The following is a 15,726-nucleotide window of genomic DNA, read 5'->3' on the forward strand; positions in this document are numbered from 1 at the left end:
AATAATGGCTATTTAGCCTTAAAAAGGGAGACAAAATAAGATTATGCAGAAATGCTATTTTTGCCTGAGGTTCATTGTCTATTGAAATTATTATGGTGAGTTACATGTTTTATACTACTCACATAGTCAATACATGTCAGAGATTAATAATGACTTTTTAAATTTTTAGATTCGAAAGCAGCAGAAAGAGCATGCAGAACTAATAGAGGAATATCGAATCAAGCAGCAGCAGCAGCAGCAGCAGCAGTGTGGAATGGCACCCCATGCTATCATGCCAGGCGTCCAGGCTCAACCACCAATGGTTCCAGGAGGAACAACACCAGCAATGAATCAGCAAAACTTCCCCATGGTGGCACAACAGCTCCAGCATCAGCCACATACGGTGGTAATCCCCGGGCAATCCAACCCAACCAGAATGCCAAATTTATCTGGATGGCAATCTGCAAATGCCCCTGCAAGTCATATTTCCATGAATCCAGCAAGGATGCAGCCTCCAATGACACCGTTGCCAATTACTCCTGCTACACCAGCTCCTGTGCCTGGTCCAAATGCAACTGCACAGTCAGGGCCGCCACCAAGGGTGGAGTTTGAGGACAATAACCCTTTTAGTGAAAGTTTTCAAGAGCGGGAAAGAAAGGAGCGTTTACGAGAGCAACAGGAACGGCAACGCATTCAGCTTATGCAGGAGGTAGATCGACAGAGGGCTTTACAGCAGAGAATGGAACTAGAACAGCACGGTATGATAGGGTCTGAATTAAATAACAAAACATCCTTATCTCAGATACCTTTCTTTAATTCTGATCTACCTTGTGATTTCATACAAACACCACGACCTCTTCAGCAGTCTCCACAGCATCAACAGCAACAAATGGGGCAAATTCTGCAACAAGGTTCTGTGACCTCGCCTCCTGCCACAAATTTTATGCAAAGCAGTGAGCGAAGGCCAGTGGGACCTACAGCTTTTGGACCTGATGCATCTGCTGTTCCAGGTGGAGCCCCTAATTTCCATAATGTAAAACAAACTCATGGCAATCTCCCTGGGACTACCTTTACGCAGAACCAAGTCAGGCCTCCATTTGCTTCTGCTGTACCTTCATCTACAGTACTCAGCAGTGGTGCCCCGTGTGGTTCCGACACTAGTGTGCCCCAGGCAACAAACTTCCCTGGATCAAGCCAGTCTCTCATACAGCTGTATTCTGACATAATCCCAGAAGAGAAAGGAAAAAAGAAAAGGACACGAAAAAAGAAAAAGGACGATGATGCCGAGTCAATAAAAGCTCCGTCAACTCCACATTCAGATATAACTGCACCATCAACTCCAACCGTTTCTGATTCTACCTCCACCCCCACAGTTAACACCCCCAATGAACTTTCACGTCATCAGGATGAGCAAGAGTCAGTGGAGTTAACAGGCCCATCAACATCAAATGCAGGAGAGAGCCAGACCTCTCCAGAGCTGGAATGTAAGCTCCCCAACAGCAATCTGCCACAGAAACAGCCAAGTGTAAATACAGAGGCTGAAAAGGCTAAAACAGATATGCCTACCAGCATTCAAGAAGTTAAACTAGAAAGGGCAGAAACTGATCAATGCTCAGGTCAAGCTGAGCCTAAACCAGAAAATCCAAGCAATATTAAGGTGGAAGAAGATAAGGTCACATCACAGCCTGCCTCTTCAGCTCAGAGTCCAGCACAACCAGCTAGTGTTCCAGCAGCGAAAGGGGAGTCAGGGAACGAATTGCTGAAACACCTGCTTAAAAATAAGAAGTCCTCATCTCATCTAAATCAGAAATCGGAGAACAGCATCCGAACAGAAGAGGAGGCTTCTGGGGATAAGAAGTTAACAGAGAAGCAGAATCCAGCTGAAGGAATGGTGAGCCTGTTACTGGTTTCATTGTACGGTGGTCATCAACAGTCAAAGGCTAGTTAGTGCCTTTACTGCGGGCATTTGTGAAAAGGTGGGGAGATAACCTACCTGTACAAGGGTGGAATAAAAGCTTTAAGGAATTTTTTACCTCCCTTCCTGCCTTTTCTCCGTAAGTAAATTATCCGTGTTACAAAAACAAATTTTAATATGACTTTGTAATCAGTGTATTCAGAAATTATTAAAATGCAAAAACTAGTTCTTCTGTAGATAATCATCTTAAAAAATGCCACTTCCTAACATTTACCAACATTAAGGCAAGATTTTACAGTATGACTCTTAATTACCTACTAGTATTTACAGTGTATGGTATGTCTGTACGCTGCTTTCTTCTGTGACTCCATGTTAGTCATGTATAGGATGACCTGTGCGCCTTTGCAGAGGCATAGGGCTGACCTTCACACCCCTTCATCTGCACCATTTGGAGTCTTCTGTGAATGTACCAAGTCCATGCTCATTTTTTGCCTCTGAAAAGCATATATTGTCTCTAATTTTAGTAGAGACTATGCTCTAGGATTTTTATCAAAACTGTGAAATTGTTAAATCTCCTAGAATTGCTGGATTTCTGTGTTACGGAATATTTCTCTAATAAATTCTACTTTAATGGAAGGGAGCATTAATTCTTTATATGAACGGCATTATATGATTTAATAATTTATAAAGTTCTTAAAAACAGACCTAAAGAAAATTCCTCTCTGTGGAGGTAGAATACACTTTACACTTATATTTGTTGGTCATTTTATTGTAATCTTTAATCTCTACTCAGTTTTGTTTTATGACTGCCTAAACTCTAAATACATCCTTGAAACAAAATTTAAACACTTTCAAAATGAGTAAAGACTGATAGAAATAAAGGTAATTGTGAGCAGCAGGTAACTTAGGTAAGTGTTAAAGATCCACAGTTAAAACATATGTGACAGGAATGGTGGTGAGAGTACTGGTGGTAGGGGTCATGTAGAGTGGTTTAAAATAATAATTGATAGAAAGAAATGGGACTTTCTTTTGGCTTGCCACTATCTGTTGTGTTACCAAGTCCCATTCTGATTGCTTTTACACAACTATCCTTTCATGTGAAGAATGGCTTTGCAAATCTGTACTGAAAGTATGTAAGCAAGTGGTATAATCCAGAAGTGTTTCACAGTACTGTTTTTGTTTCTAACCTCAAAATATATTTGTATTATATTAATTTATAAGCCTTTTTTCTGTAACCAAGTCTGCCTTTCATTATGCCCTCGTGAAGATCTCTAAGGTTGCATGCACATGTAACTTTATTTTAGGGGGTATTCAGAAGGAAATGTTTCTGGTCTGTGAGTTTTTAATGATGTTTTCAGATGTCAGTGGTGTTAACGATAAGTCATAATTCTGTGTGCAGGGATAGTACAGCAGTTACAGTTGCCAGTGAGACAGCAAAGTAAACTGTAAAATACAGTTTGTTATCAATGAGATTTATTATACTGTGTGTGTTCTTTTAGACTATCGTGCAGTAAATTTGAATGAACTGTATATTAAAATGTCAAAAATTCTGCTTCACTTTCTTTTTTATATACCAGCAAACTGCAGGAAACCAGATGCAAGGTGCACTTGGGTGTAGTAACAGCCAGCTTCAGAGAACAGATGTAGGACCTGAAACCAAGAAACAGAGAAATAAGCGAACTCAGAGGACAGGAGAGAAGGCAGCTCCTCGGTCCAAGAAAAGAAAAAAAGAGGAAGAAGAAAAGCAAGCTATTTACCCTAACGCTGATACATTCATCCAGTTAAAACAGGTAGGTATACAGATGCTGGGTAATGCATCAAGAGGACGCTTGAAAGAGTGGACTTCTGATTATGGAAATGAAGTTTATCATTAAGTTGAATTTTGAGTACAGGGTGGAGAAGATGAAAACCTCCACAAAACAGGAAATGTAAGGTTTTGGTTTTATTTCAATTTGGAAGATCTACTGACATGGCAGGCATTTGGTAGTCTCGAAGCTGCGGAGTTCCTGTCAGCTCTGGCAGCCTCTGTGGCTGAATTGGCAGGGAGCTGGAGCTGCGGTTCCGATGGACAGGGGACCACCTTCCTTAACAAAAAGAGGCCTGTGTTTGATACAGTTTTCTGATTTTCTGGGTAAATTCTGATTATTTTTTAAAATTGGAAATCACTCTACTGATATTTGGAGATTTGCAATGCTTCTATTTTATAGTTAAATTAATTTCTAACTTTTTTTTCTTTTAATATAGCAGCTTTCTCTGCTGCCTTTGATGGAACCAATAATTGGAGTGAGCTTTGCACACTTTCTTCCCTATGGCAGTGGCCAGCTAAATGGTGGAAATCGACTTGTAGGAAGTTTTGGTAGTGCTACTCTTGATGGGGCTTCAGATTACTACTCCCAGCTCATTTACAAGGTATGGTTTTAATTTGTATTTCCATTGTGTGCTCTCTGTGGGAAAAGAAGTTCACAACTTTATTACTAGTAGTTGGTTAGAGTGCCTGCCTTTTATGCAAGCAGAAGAAAATAATTTTCTGTTGCTAGACTAGATGGACAGTGCAGTAGTGAAACAGTCACCATTGATTTACTGGCTGAAAGGGGAAATCAGTTCTGGAAACTGTGTTGTAAACTAATTAAAAACTACAGGTATTCCTTTTACAAATGGATGCTAAATAGTGAAAATTGTAATTACAGTTTTATGGAGCAGAAAAGGCTGAATTCTCAGTACTTGCAAAGTCATTGAAAGCATTAAAGCATTTCTTAATGTGAATTAAATGGGAAGTAGACTTTTCTTATTTGTCCACTAAGCCCTGACTAAGAACCTGAGGACTCTGAACAAAATAGACTGTTTGTTGATGAACTAATAACCCACAGAATTTAAAACTCAGTCTCTGAGATCAGAGTGGCAATATTGGGAGAGCAGCAAGATAGCAAGCAGACAGAATCAAATTTGCCGCTTGGCTACCCTGATATAAAAACTTTAGTAACTTATTAAAAAACAGTGGTGTTTACTCCAGCCTTACATGGCATGTAAGCTGAGAATGTGATCTAGCAGAAATAGTTGCAGTGGTCAAAAGTGAATAATAAGTATTAGCTTCGTAGGCATGACTGCAACAAGAACAGATACTGAAGTTCTCATTTAATTTTCATTTAAAATATGGGCAGTTAAGTAAGCTAGCGAGAAGTAGCCTGGAGTGTGAACTTGAAGAGTGTCTGCTTCTCCACGGTAACTGGTTCAGTGAAAGCTCACCCTGTGCTAAATGTGAGGTAGCTTCCCTTTTAGTGAAAATCGGGTAAGCTGGCTTGTCTATGGTGATGGAGAGTCACTGTGGAATAACTCTCTCAATCTTAAGTTCAGACCTTTGCTTAAACTGTAGGAACTTTTAGGGGCTCCTAAACCATTCCTAAAAATGTCCTTTTTGCTTTTCTGTAAATAATTTAGCTATACCTTGTTTCAGTAATGTATACTCCTCATGTAAACTATTTCTCCGATACCATTGATACAAAAAAAGCAAAGCATTGTGTCTTTTATAGTAGATACTTGTATGTATTTGGTCACATACTTGAGAATTAACTATTGCTGCTTAGCAGTGCTACCTCTGGGTGTAAAAATATGTGAGTGGGTTACATTATCTAGTACTAGAACAAGGGAATTTTTCACCCTGTGTTCCGTGGCTGATTTACAGTTCTTTAATCTCATGCAGCAGAACAATCTGAGCAATCCTCCGACACCCCCAGCCTCTCTTCCTCCCACACCACCTCCAGTGGCGTGCCAGAAGTTGGTAAATGGCTTCGCAACCACTGAGGAACTTGCTGGCAAGGCTGGTATGTTAGGAGGTCATGATGGTAAGACTAACATGTATTGTTTCCACAGTAAATGAGTTAAGTTTGTAGCAAATTACAAAATAGATAACTGGGATGATTTTCAGTTTTTATAAAAGATGACTATAGCAACAGTATGCCTAGACTCTTTAAGGTTGTAATCATTATTATCCAGCTTTATTTTACACCAGTATAACGTCAGATGATGGCTTTTCCCCTATTCGCTTTTGAAAGCATGTTGAGAGCTAGAAGCACTCGTAAGAAATGAAAAAGAAAACCTTAAAATAATTTTTTTTATGTCCAGTACGAGTGACTAACCAGGTAGTTGAGTGAGCTCAAAAGCAGTCTACCCAAAGTGTATCCTCAGCAGGCTTTGTATGTAGTTAGCATGTGTTTTCTGCTGCTTGTAATTTGGTCAATTAAAATTGCTTTCCATTAAATAAAACTTTATGCTGTCTCTTCATAAGGACTATTCAGTGATTAAAACCCTTTTTTCCAACCCCTTTTCCTTTGTTGTTACGAAGTTGTTGATTTTATTTTTTTAAGTAAAACAAAAATCCTCTCATATAGGCAGAAGGCATACTCAAAAGCCTTTTGAGCACTTTTTGCTCAAGATTTGCAGTTTTTTTAAAATACAGAGATTAATCATGAACAGTCAAAAATTTTTGAACTACAAGTGGATGAGAGTGGTGTTACCATCTGCTGTAATGCCTTGGTTGTATCAGGGAGCCACCAATACCCTGATACACAGAATGTATATCAATAGGAGAGCTGTACAGATGTCTCATTGTGCTGTGCGTTTCTCATTTTAGTTACCAAAGCTCTGGGACCAAAGCAGTTCCAGTTGCCTTTCAGACCACAAGATGATTTATTAGCAAGAGCAATGGCTCAGGGCCCTAAAACTGTGGATGTTCCTGCTTCGCTTCCAACACCACCTCACAACAATCAGGAGGAGTTAAGGTAGGTTTTTCCTTGACATCTTCAAAAATGCATTTGAAGCAGATTCTGTGATCTTTTAGTAGGAGATGAGACTGTGAAGGTGTGAAGAAATGAAATCCATTGTGCACAGCCACACAGTGCGGAGAACGTAATGGGATAGTATGTGCTGGTTAACTCTTAGCATTCCACCTGTAGAGAGCAGCATAGTGAAATAGGTGACTTCTGCCACTGCTAGACTAGATTCTGTTAAATTGTTAAGAATTAATTACCTTGCTCTCTTAAAAGTGGAAGAAAACTACACAAATCGATGTTTTTCCTGGAGCAGCATGGTACTGTTGCACAATGACAGTACATGACTGCTTTACTAGACAGCAGCATGCTGCAAGAGTCAGCCTGAAAACTCCCCAGCTCTACTCAGTTTCTGTTACTATATGAGAAATGCTTGCTAGAACGTGAGTCTCCCTACAAAGATCTTCCCTTTTGCCTCCCTTTCACTTGCCTTACCAAAAGTTGGGTGTCTTTGAAGCACTGAAGCCTGTGCATGGACAAGGAGGGATGGACCGGTGAATACACTTAAACCAGAAAGTTTAAATATTAAATACTAATTTTTTACACAGGTAGTTGGAGCCATGGGGAGCAGACAGTTCTGTGGTGGAGCCTGGGCTTTGTTAGTGCCTCTGGGTTTTTTTATGTATCTTCCCCAAGAAACCACTGTGTGCAATGGAGTATGAGAGGCCAGAAGTAATGGCCTACCACGTAATTGAGTTCCATGACTAGTAGCAAGAAGCAAGTTCATTGTAGCTCCCTGTCATGATTTATAATTTTGATTTACCAAAGGTTTTTTTAGACTGTTTCCAAAACAGCTTTTCTGGGTTTTGTTCCAGGGTTCAAGATCACTGTGAGGACAGGGACACTCCTGACAGCTTTGTTCCTTCTTCCTCTCCTGAAAGTGTGGTGGGAATGGAAATTAGTAGGTATCCAGACTTGTCGGTTGTAAAGGAGGAGAGCCCAGAACCTGTACCATCTCCCATCATTCCCATCCTACCTAGCAGTACTGGAAAAGGTGAGACTGCAGCATAGCAAAAAGTTAAAACTAGGCTTTTTTTGTGTGTGTGTTCACATGTGTGTAGGATTAACCTGGTGTATTTAATTTTATTTTCAGGTTCAGAAGCCAAAAGGAATTACATAAAATCAGAACCGGGTTCAGGAGCGTTACCTGGTTCTGGCTTGTTTGCCTCTCAGCTTGGACCATCCCAGAATGGTCCTAAATCTGGCCTTATTTCTGTAGCAATTACTTTACATCCCACAGCTGCTGAGGTAAAATAAATAAGTTTGTATTACATATATAAAGTACAACAGCAGTTAATATATTTTGTTAATATATATATGTAGTGAATCTGAAGGGGTTATAGCATAGTACAATAAAGCAGCTGTTGCAATCTTCTAATAACTTATATTACTGCTATCTTAACTGCCTGTCTGATGAAAACAGAGCTATGTTTTTATTACTGTTTTTAGAACATCAGTAGCGTTGTAGCGGCATTCTCCAACCTGCTCCACGTCAGAATTCCCAACAGTTACGAGGTTAGTAACGCTCCAGACATACCATCCTCCATGGCAACTGCCAACAGTCACAGAGTGAACCCATCTATGGAGTACAGGCAACACTTACTACTTCAGGGTCCTCAGGCAGTATCCATGGGACCTGCCAGGATCGTAGGGTCTTACGGACTGAAGCAACCTAGTGTGCCATTTCCTGCAAACAGCAATGGTGAGTGGGCATTAATCCTTCTAAGTTTTCAGTACGAAAATTTTAAGTGAGTCAGTATTAATGCATTTCAGCCTCATAAATTCATGCTCTAGAATTAAATAATTGATTCTCGTTCTAAATAATACTTTTCTCTTCTTACGTGATCAGTACGTGTGGACCTGCTCCTGACGTTAACCATAACTCAATAGGTCTGGTCCATCTCTGATTTCCATTATGTTATCTACGTCACTGTCAGTGAGGTATTTCTTCCAGTAGTTCCCAACATTATTAGGGTTTTTTGTCCAATCTGATTTTAAATCCATCATTCAGAAAGATTGTTCCTGTGCTGGAAAACTTGACATGGTTGTTTAAGCATGTATTCCTATGTTGGTTTAGTTATTCATTTCTTATATAAGAATGTATTTTTGCCTTGTTCGCACAGTTGGTTTTGGTCTAGTTTAAACAATTTCCCCATCAGGATGTAGTTTAAAGCTTGCCTTCCATGCCCTATGCAGGAGGATGCTACTTCGCTAGACCACTGAAGAATACTGTGACTTCTCATAAATTTGGTTTAATCTGATACACCTTCTAACAGACTTCCCTGTTTTCTAGGTGTAGCTGGCTATAAGGATCACGGTCAGAATATTGCAGAAGGCTCAGCATTGAGACCTCGATGGTGCTCTCATTGCAAAGTTGTGGTCCTTGGTAGTGGTGTGCGGAAGTCCTTCAAAGACCTGCCTTTCCTTAAACAGGTACTGCAGTGGAAGTGTAGTTTCTTGCATGTAACAGTGAATGAGCAAACGAAGGCAGCAAAGACTACTGCTTGTCATGCTGACTGATACCACTTCCAGCTTTCTGTGTAGTCTCCCTTCTATGTGTGTCCTCATTCAGGAGGGGACATTCAAGCACATTTGTAGTAGAAACAAGAAATGTCCAAGTTGTTACTGATATAAAATGAATTTCAGTAAATTTCATAAAATCGGTCCCATATATGGCAGCTTCCTAAATTCTGTTACTAGCCTTCTTCCATGACCACTTCAGGGACCCTAATTGAAAAAGAGCTTATTTGTAAGGCAGGAAGTAGTATAAGAGCAAGAATACTTGTACTATTTTTGAGCAGGAATCAGATTTCAGTCTCAGCCTCTTGTATTTACATTGAGAACTGTCATTCATTCAAAAAGTACCGTTGCTCTTTCAATGAACTTGAGACAATTATGCAACAAAGGTATATAGTCAAAATTTATATACAAAAGTGATGGGTTTGTGTAGTCAGAAAAGCACTGAATTCCCAGTAATGTTTTGCAGATGGATCAGTAGATAAAACAGTATGATCTGTCTTTGATTAGGCTGAAATGAGATGTTCTTTGCCATCGAAAGATAAAAGAAAAAGGATTTTACTTTGCAAGCGTGCCTGTATGGAGCAGATGGGTGCATGGTATAGAATGCTTTATTTTGGTTGTTAAACTTCTGTTAAAGGCAAGAAATGCTGAAGAACAAGGTTGTAGGTGGTGGTAACGTTAGATGTCAAATAATCAAGTATTTATATCACAGTATTGCTCGTTATTTCACAAATGTTCTACAAATAAAGAGTTTCTAGCCAGATTGGAAGACTTGTTTCATTACACTTACTATGTGAAGAATGGTATTAAAATACACTTCTGATAATCTTCTGTGTTTGATTCCCAGGATTCCCAAGAAAGCTCTGATAAAATGAAGGACATTGTATTCTGTAGCAACAACTGCTTTGTTCTTTATTCGGCAGCCATGCAAGCAAAAAACTCAGAGAACAAAGTAAGTATGAAATGCTGGTAGACCCTAGTGAGCAGAAATTATTGCAGCTATTTTTTGAAGAACAGAAAGGGGGTGAGGGGGAAGTTTGCACTTCATTTTAGAGGTCTATAAATGAATTGCTCTATATTCAGACGTTGAGATTCTGAACCAGCAGCATGAAGTAAAATTCATATTTGCAGAACTTTGTCTGACAGAGATGCATGGCAGAACAGTAGCTGCCTTTTGCTGTCCTCACAGGCCTTGAAGATGCAGTCTGAAAAAAGTAGTCATTTAAGTTCTCTGGGCATTGTACAAAACCATACATACATCTTTAAGGGCTACAGTCTGCATTTTGATTTGGCTTATACAGTAAAAAAAAAAAAAAATTACAACTGTGCAAATAATAACAACAAGTTTGCAAAAATACTTTTATTTGTTCAAGGTAACTGGAAAAATACAGTCCTATTCTGTTACTTTATTTGGGTAAAGCTGCCATTTTAAAGCATTAAGTACCAAAACACTAGTAAAGAGCCTGCTAACTGACAGTGATGAGGAAAAAGAGGTTCTTATTACTGGAGAAAGACATTTTAAGAAACCTGTTCAACTGAAAGTGGAAGCAGGCCAGGGATTTTCTCGGGTGGTCCCGAATAGTATGCTGTAGTTCTGTACCTGCCGACACTGTGAGGGGTATGCAACGCCTTAGAGAAACGCAGCACTTCCGCACAGGGCATTATTTCTTGCTATGTCCAGGTTCATTCAGTTTCAAAGGAAGATGACTTAAATTTATCTCTGTTTGTTTAATCATTAAAAGTGGAATAGTCTTCATTCAAGACTAAATGATCCTGCTAAGTTTATTTTCTCATAGATAAAATTTTTTTAGTACTTCGTTTAACTAGCTTGGTTCCTACTTTTTCTAGTTCAAATGTAACTTTTTTTCCCTGAACTGGTGGACAGAACAGGCCATGTGCTTCAAGCATTACCTAATTAATGCTTTCTCAGAGTCCTGTATTTACTGTACAATTTGCAGCCCTCCTTCAAATGCATCCTACTTACTTTTTTCAGAAGAAATTAAAAAAAAAACAAACCAAACAACAAACCCAGAGGAGAAGATAAATGTGTGTACATCCACATCCTTTTAGTGTCCCATGTAGCTCATTTTCACTTGTATTTAATCAGGGTAACATTTCTGCACAAGTGCATCAGCATGTACATAATTAAGTTAATTAAATGTCATGTTCAGCCTCTTGATCCTTTCATTTACTCTTTCCAGATTAATCATACAAACCACGTTAAGCACTTTTTAATCTAAACTTCCTTTGTTGTTCTTGTTTTCTCTCTTTTTTTTTTTTTTTTTTTTTTTTTTAACAAATCTCTGCTTCTGTGACCAAATAGTTAAGTCTGCAAGGTGTGTCTAATGTAGAGCCCTGCAGGAATTTCCTCCTCATGTGTTTCCAGGAAAAATATGTGGCATTAATTCCAAATCTTCCCCTTCTACCAAATAACAAGATTCTTACTCTTCAAATTAATTCCATGAACCATATTTTAAGGTTATTTTGCGTTGTAACAACACTTTCTAAAAACACCTAAGAAATAAATCTGTCAGTTAGCTTGTCTAGGGCAATTGAGTAGTTTTTCATTCAAAACCTGGACAAAGGATTATTTGTGCTTCCCCTTCTGTATTAGTGGGCACCACGTTCTAGGTTGACTGGAAGAACTTTTGTGCTCCGTATCGTGGCACAAGCTGTGATAACACGGGTCAGGGTAATTTCTATCTTTCTCTGTTGCTGCATCATGATTTTAGGCATTCTGAGTAGCCTCTTCCGTACCGACCTGACAGTGTTTTCAAGAGCATTTAATGGTTAACGGTTTGGGATTTTTTTCTTAAGAGTTTTCTGTTGATTTACCAGGAATCAGTTCCATCTTTGCCACAGTCGCCGATGAAAGAGAGGCCGCCTAAAGCATTCCATCAGTACAGCAACAACATCTCCACTTTGGACGTCCACTGTCTGCCTCAGTTGCAGGAAAAAGTTTCTCCACCATCATCACCCCCCATCATGTTCCCCCCTGCATTTGAAGCAGCCAAGGTAGAGGCAAAACCAGATGAGCTTAAGGTAACAGTGAAACTAAAACCTAGGCTAAAAGCAATACACAGTAGTCTTGATGACTGTCGGCCTCCAAGTAAGAAATGGAAAGGAATGAAATGGAAAAAGTGGAGCATTCAGATTGTGATTCCTAAAGGATCATTCAAACCTCCTTGTGAAGAAGAAATAGATGAATTTCTTAAAAAACTGGGCACAACCCTTAAACCAGATCCTGTGCCTAAAGACTATAGGAAATGTTGCTTCTGTCACGAGGAAGGCGATGGATTAACTGATGGACCAGCAAGGCTTCTCAACCTGGATTTAGACCTTTGGGTCCATTTGAACTGTGCTCTTTGGTCTACAGAAGTCTACGAGACACAAGCTGGTGCCTTAATAAACGTGGAACTAGCACTGCGAAGAGGCTTGCAAATGAAATGCATGTTTTGTCACAAAATGGGTGCCACCAGCGGTTGTCACAGGTTAAGGTGCACCAATATTTATCACTTTACCTGTGCCATTAAAGCACAATGCATGTTTTTTAAAGACAAGACCATGCTTTGCCCCATGCACAAACCAAAGGGAACTCATGAGCAAGAACTTAGTTACTTTGCAGTCTTCAGGAGGGTCTACGTTCAGCGTGACGAAGTGCGGCAGATCGCTAGCATCGTTCAGCGAGGAGAACGTGATCACACTTTCCGTGTGGGAAGCCTGATTTTCCATGCCGTTGGTCAGCTGCTGCCACAGCAGATGCAGGCCTTCCACTCCTCAAAAGCACTCTTCCCCGTGGGTTACGAGGCCAGCCGGTTGTACTGGAGCATGAGATATGCAAACAGACGCTGTCGCTATCTCTGTTCGATTGAGGAGAAGGACGGGCTTCCGTTATTTGTCATCAAGGTTGTGGAGCAAGGCCACGAAGATCTGGTCCTTACTGACACAACACCAAAAGGTAAATTTTGTGAACTAAGATCATGACTTTTGTGGGTTTGCTATTTGTTCCATTACTACTGATACTTGTGGTATGATAAATGTTCCAAATAAATGTTGCAGACACTGTTCTCATGTAATGCTTATAGTGAGCTTGCAGGGTCCGTTTTTAATACCATGCTGTGAAGACTGAGGAGACCTCTGAAGAAGTTGCATAAGCTGCAAAGAACAAGACTTGTTACAAGCTCACTCACAGGGGAGACCCAAGACCGAGTATTGAAAACTAATTAAAATAGTAGGAATGTCAGTGTAGGTTTCCTTTCATGAAAAGTGACTTTGTTTAAATATGATACCATTACTCAATTATCTTCAAATCAGCTGTGCTGAAGTTAGTAAGCAATAAAGACAGTTGAGTTGACCACATTGTTCTCAGGGCAGATAACTTTGTCTCTGGCAGGGTGAAGAAGAATACATTAGACCATAAACGTATGGGCAGGTCTTGGGAACATGGCACGGGGATGCGCGCGTGGCCTGTAATGCTCTGGGTCTTAACCCCTTCGTGCTGCGGGTGCCGATAACACTCAGCCTCGCTCTGTCCAGTCAAACCACTGCCGGGGGAATTGCTCACATACAACTGAGAGCTGACTATAGTCAATCAACAGAAATCGAATATATAGTTTATTTGCAGAAAACTCTACTTTGTGCAGGTTTTCTCAGGAGAATGTGTCTATGTGATTGTTGTCAGAGGACTGAAAGTTTCCACGCTGCGAATACTAAAAGGTTCATTCCCGAGAATAAAGGGTGCAGTAGAAATGTCGTGCTTGTTTGGGATTTGTGGAGGAGAAAACAGCAACTCGCCAAATGATTCTCCGCTTCGCTTTTTAAACACTGACATGTTTGTGCATGTAACCAATGACAAAATGCGTTTTCAGTATTGGTTTCTGGTTCCTGATATCCTCAGGCTTTCGTTTTAAAACCAGTACGATAGACTTTTATTTTTTTGATCACTGTAATTCTTTCCCATATGGTTGTGTAGGTGTGTGGGATAAAATCTTGGAGCCCGTTGCTTCTGTTAGAAAAGAATCTGAAATGCTCCAGCTGTTTCCCGGCTATTTGAAGGGTGAAGACCTCTTTGGTTTGACAGTCTCTGCAGTGGCCAGGATTGCTGAATCGGTGAGTCTTCACCATCCCAGTTCTTGCTGGATCACCCCAGATTGTTGGATATACACATGAGAAGGGGAACAGGAAGCAGTGTGGAAAAGCAAGTATTTCATTACACACGATTAACATATAATTACTTGGATCTTTTTTCTTTCTGTCTGTTTTTTTGCAGCTGCCAGGGGTTGAGGCCTGCGAGAACTACACTTTCCGCTATGGCCGAAACCCCTTAATGGAACTCCCTCTTGCTATCAACCCCACGGGCTGTGCCCGTGCTGAGCCTAAAATGAGTACCCATGTCAAGAGGTTTGTGTTAAGGTATTTTGTTTTAATTTCACATAGTACAGCCCAGGGTTTATAGGCTGCTTAGGGTTATTTGTGCTTTCGTCTGCTGCTTACAAACCCTGTCGTCTTTGGCTGTGTATGTGCATGCCCAAATCAAAGGAATTGCTTTGTTGTCTATGCTAGCTGGCTTTCAGTGTCTGTATGTCTAAAAGAATTTTTAATGGGGTTTGTGGCTGCTTTCGGAGAAATCTTCAGTTTGTCTTGTATTCTCTCCTGTTATATGCCCAATTCCTACAGGCCTCACACCTTGAATAGCACCAGCACATCGAAGTCATTTCAGAGCACAGTTACGGGAGAACTGAATGCGCCTTACAGTAAGCAGTTCGTCCATTCCAAGTCCTCTCAGTACCGCAAAATGAAAACTGAATGGAAGTCCAATGTGTATCTGGCTCGCTCTCGTATTCAGGTCAGTTCTCATTTTAGGACATGTGTATTAAAAAATTTTACTTAGACTTTTATTTATATCTATTTTTTATATAAATTTTTATATTTTTATATATTGTATATAAATATTTATATACATTTTATATTAAAATTGAAACAAAGCTATTGCAAAATTCCTTCAAGTCTTGTCCCCAAATTAGCAATTTTTATGTGGCAAATCGCTTCCCATAGATTTATCTTAAGTAAGATTTCCTTCTAATTATTGCAAATGTCTTAAGAATTCATTTGTTACAGTCATCTGGGAAAAAAGTTTCCTTCAAGTTTTGGGTTGTGGGGGTTTTTTTAGCATATTTCTCAAAAACTCAGTAAAACTTAGTAAAAATACAAATACACGGTGGAAGTCTGACATGCTCAGACCAAGCTGAGTGAAGTGGGGTGAGACTAGCACGAAGAGTTCAATACTTGTTTGCATTCATAGTAATAAGAAATTTGTTGCTGTATGTAATTCTGTTGGTGGTTTGCTCCACAGACTATTTTGCAAAAGCTTTCTAATTAATCTTGCTGTGTGTGAACACAGTTGTTGTTTATTTTGGGTTGGACTTAACTGTGCTGTTGTGTTCCTATTAGGTTTCTCCATTCTAGTAAGGCCCGCTTTTTTTTTTAGTG

The 15,726-nt window shown here is 39.8% G+C and overlaps 1 protein-coding gene across 16 annotated transcripts in view; it reads left to right on the forward strand.

Moving 5' to 3' along the window:
- The window catches only part of KMT2C (lysine methyltransferase 2C), a 201,057-nt gene that overhangs the window by 181,412 nt on the left and 3,919 nt on the right, over positions 1 to 15,726 (forward strand). For 9 of the 16 annotated variants that reach the window (XM_052807044.1, XM_052806979.1, XM_052807022.1 and 6 more), the window contains 14 exons: positions 170 to 1,870; positions 3,472 to 3,684; positions 4,139 to 4,303; positions 5,592 to 5,733; positions 6,522 to 6,669; positions 7,533 to 7,711; positions 7,811 to 7,965; positions 8,167 to 8,419; positions 9,011 to 9,150; positions 10,085 to 10,189; positions 12,076 to 13,195; positions 14,210 to 14,346; positions 14,507 to 14,649; positions 14,914 to 15,082. In XM_052807044.1, coding sequence (XP_052663004.1) covers positions 170 to 1,870; positions 3,472 to 3,684; positions 4,139 to 4,303; positions 5,592 to 5,733; positions 6,522 to 6,669; positions 7,533 to 7,711; positions 7,811 to 7,965; positions 8,167 to 8,419; positions 9,011 to 9,150; positions 10,085 to 10,189; positions 12,076 to 13,195; positions 14,210 to 14,346; positions 14,507 to 14,649; positions 14,914 to 15,082 — 4,770 coding nt within the window. The remainder of the gene's footprint in view (positions 1 to 169; positions 1,871 to 3,471; positions 3,685 to 4,138; positions 4,304 to 5,591; positions 5,734 to 6,521; positions 6,670 to 7,532; positions 7,712 to 7,810; positions 7,966 to 8,166; positions 8,420 to 9,010; positions 9,151 to 10,084; positions 10,190 to 12,075; positions 13,196 to 14,209; positions 14,347 to 14,506; positions 14,650 to 14,913; positions 15,083 to 15,726) is intronic. The other 7 variants (XM_052807007.1, XM_052807082.1, XM_052807091.1 and 4 more) reach the window with 5 other exon arrangements.

Source organism: Harpia harpyja, chromosome 1 (genome assembly GCF_026419915.1).
Source record: "Harpia harpyja isolate bHarHar1 chromosome 1, bHarHar1 primary haplotype, whole genome shotgun sequence".
In the NCBI taxonomy this organism is placed as follows: domain Eukaryota; kingdom Metazoa; phylum Chordata; class Aves; order Accipitriformes; family Accipitridae; genus Harpia; species Harpia harpyja.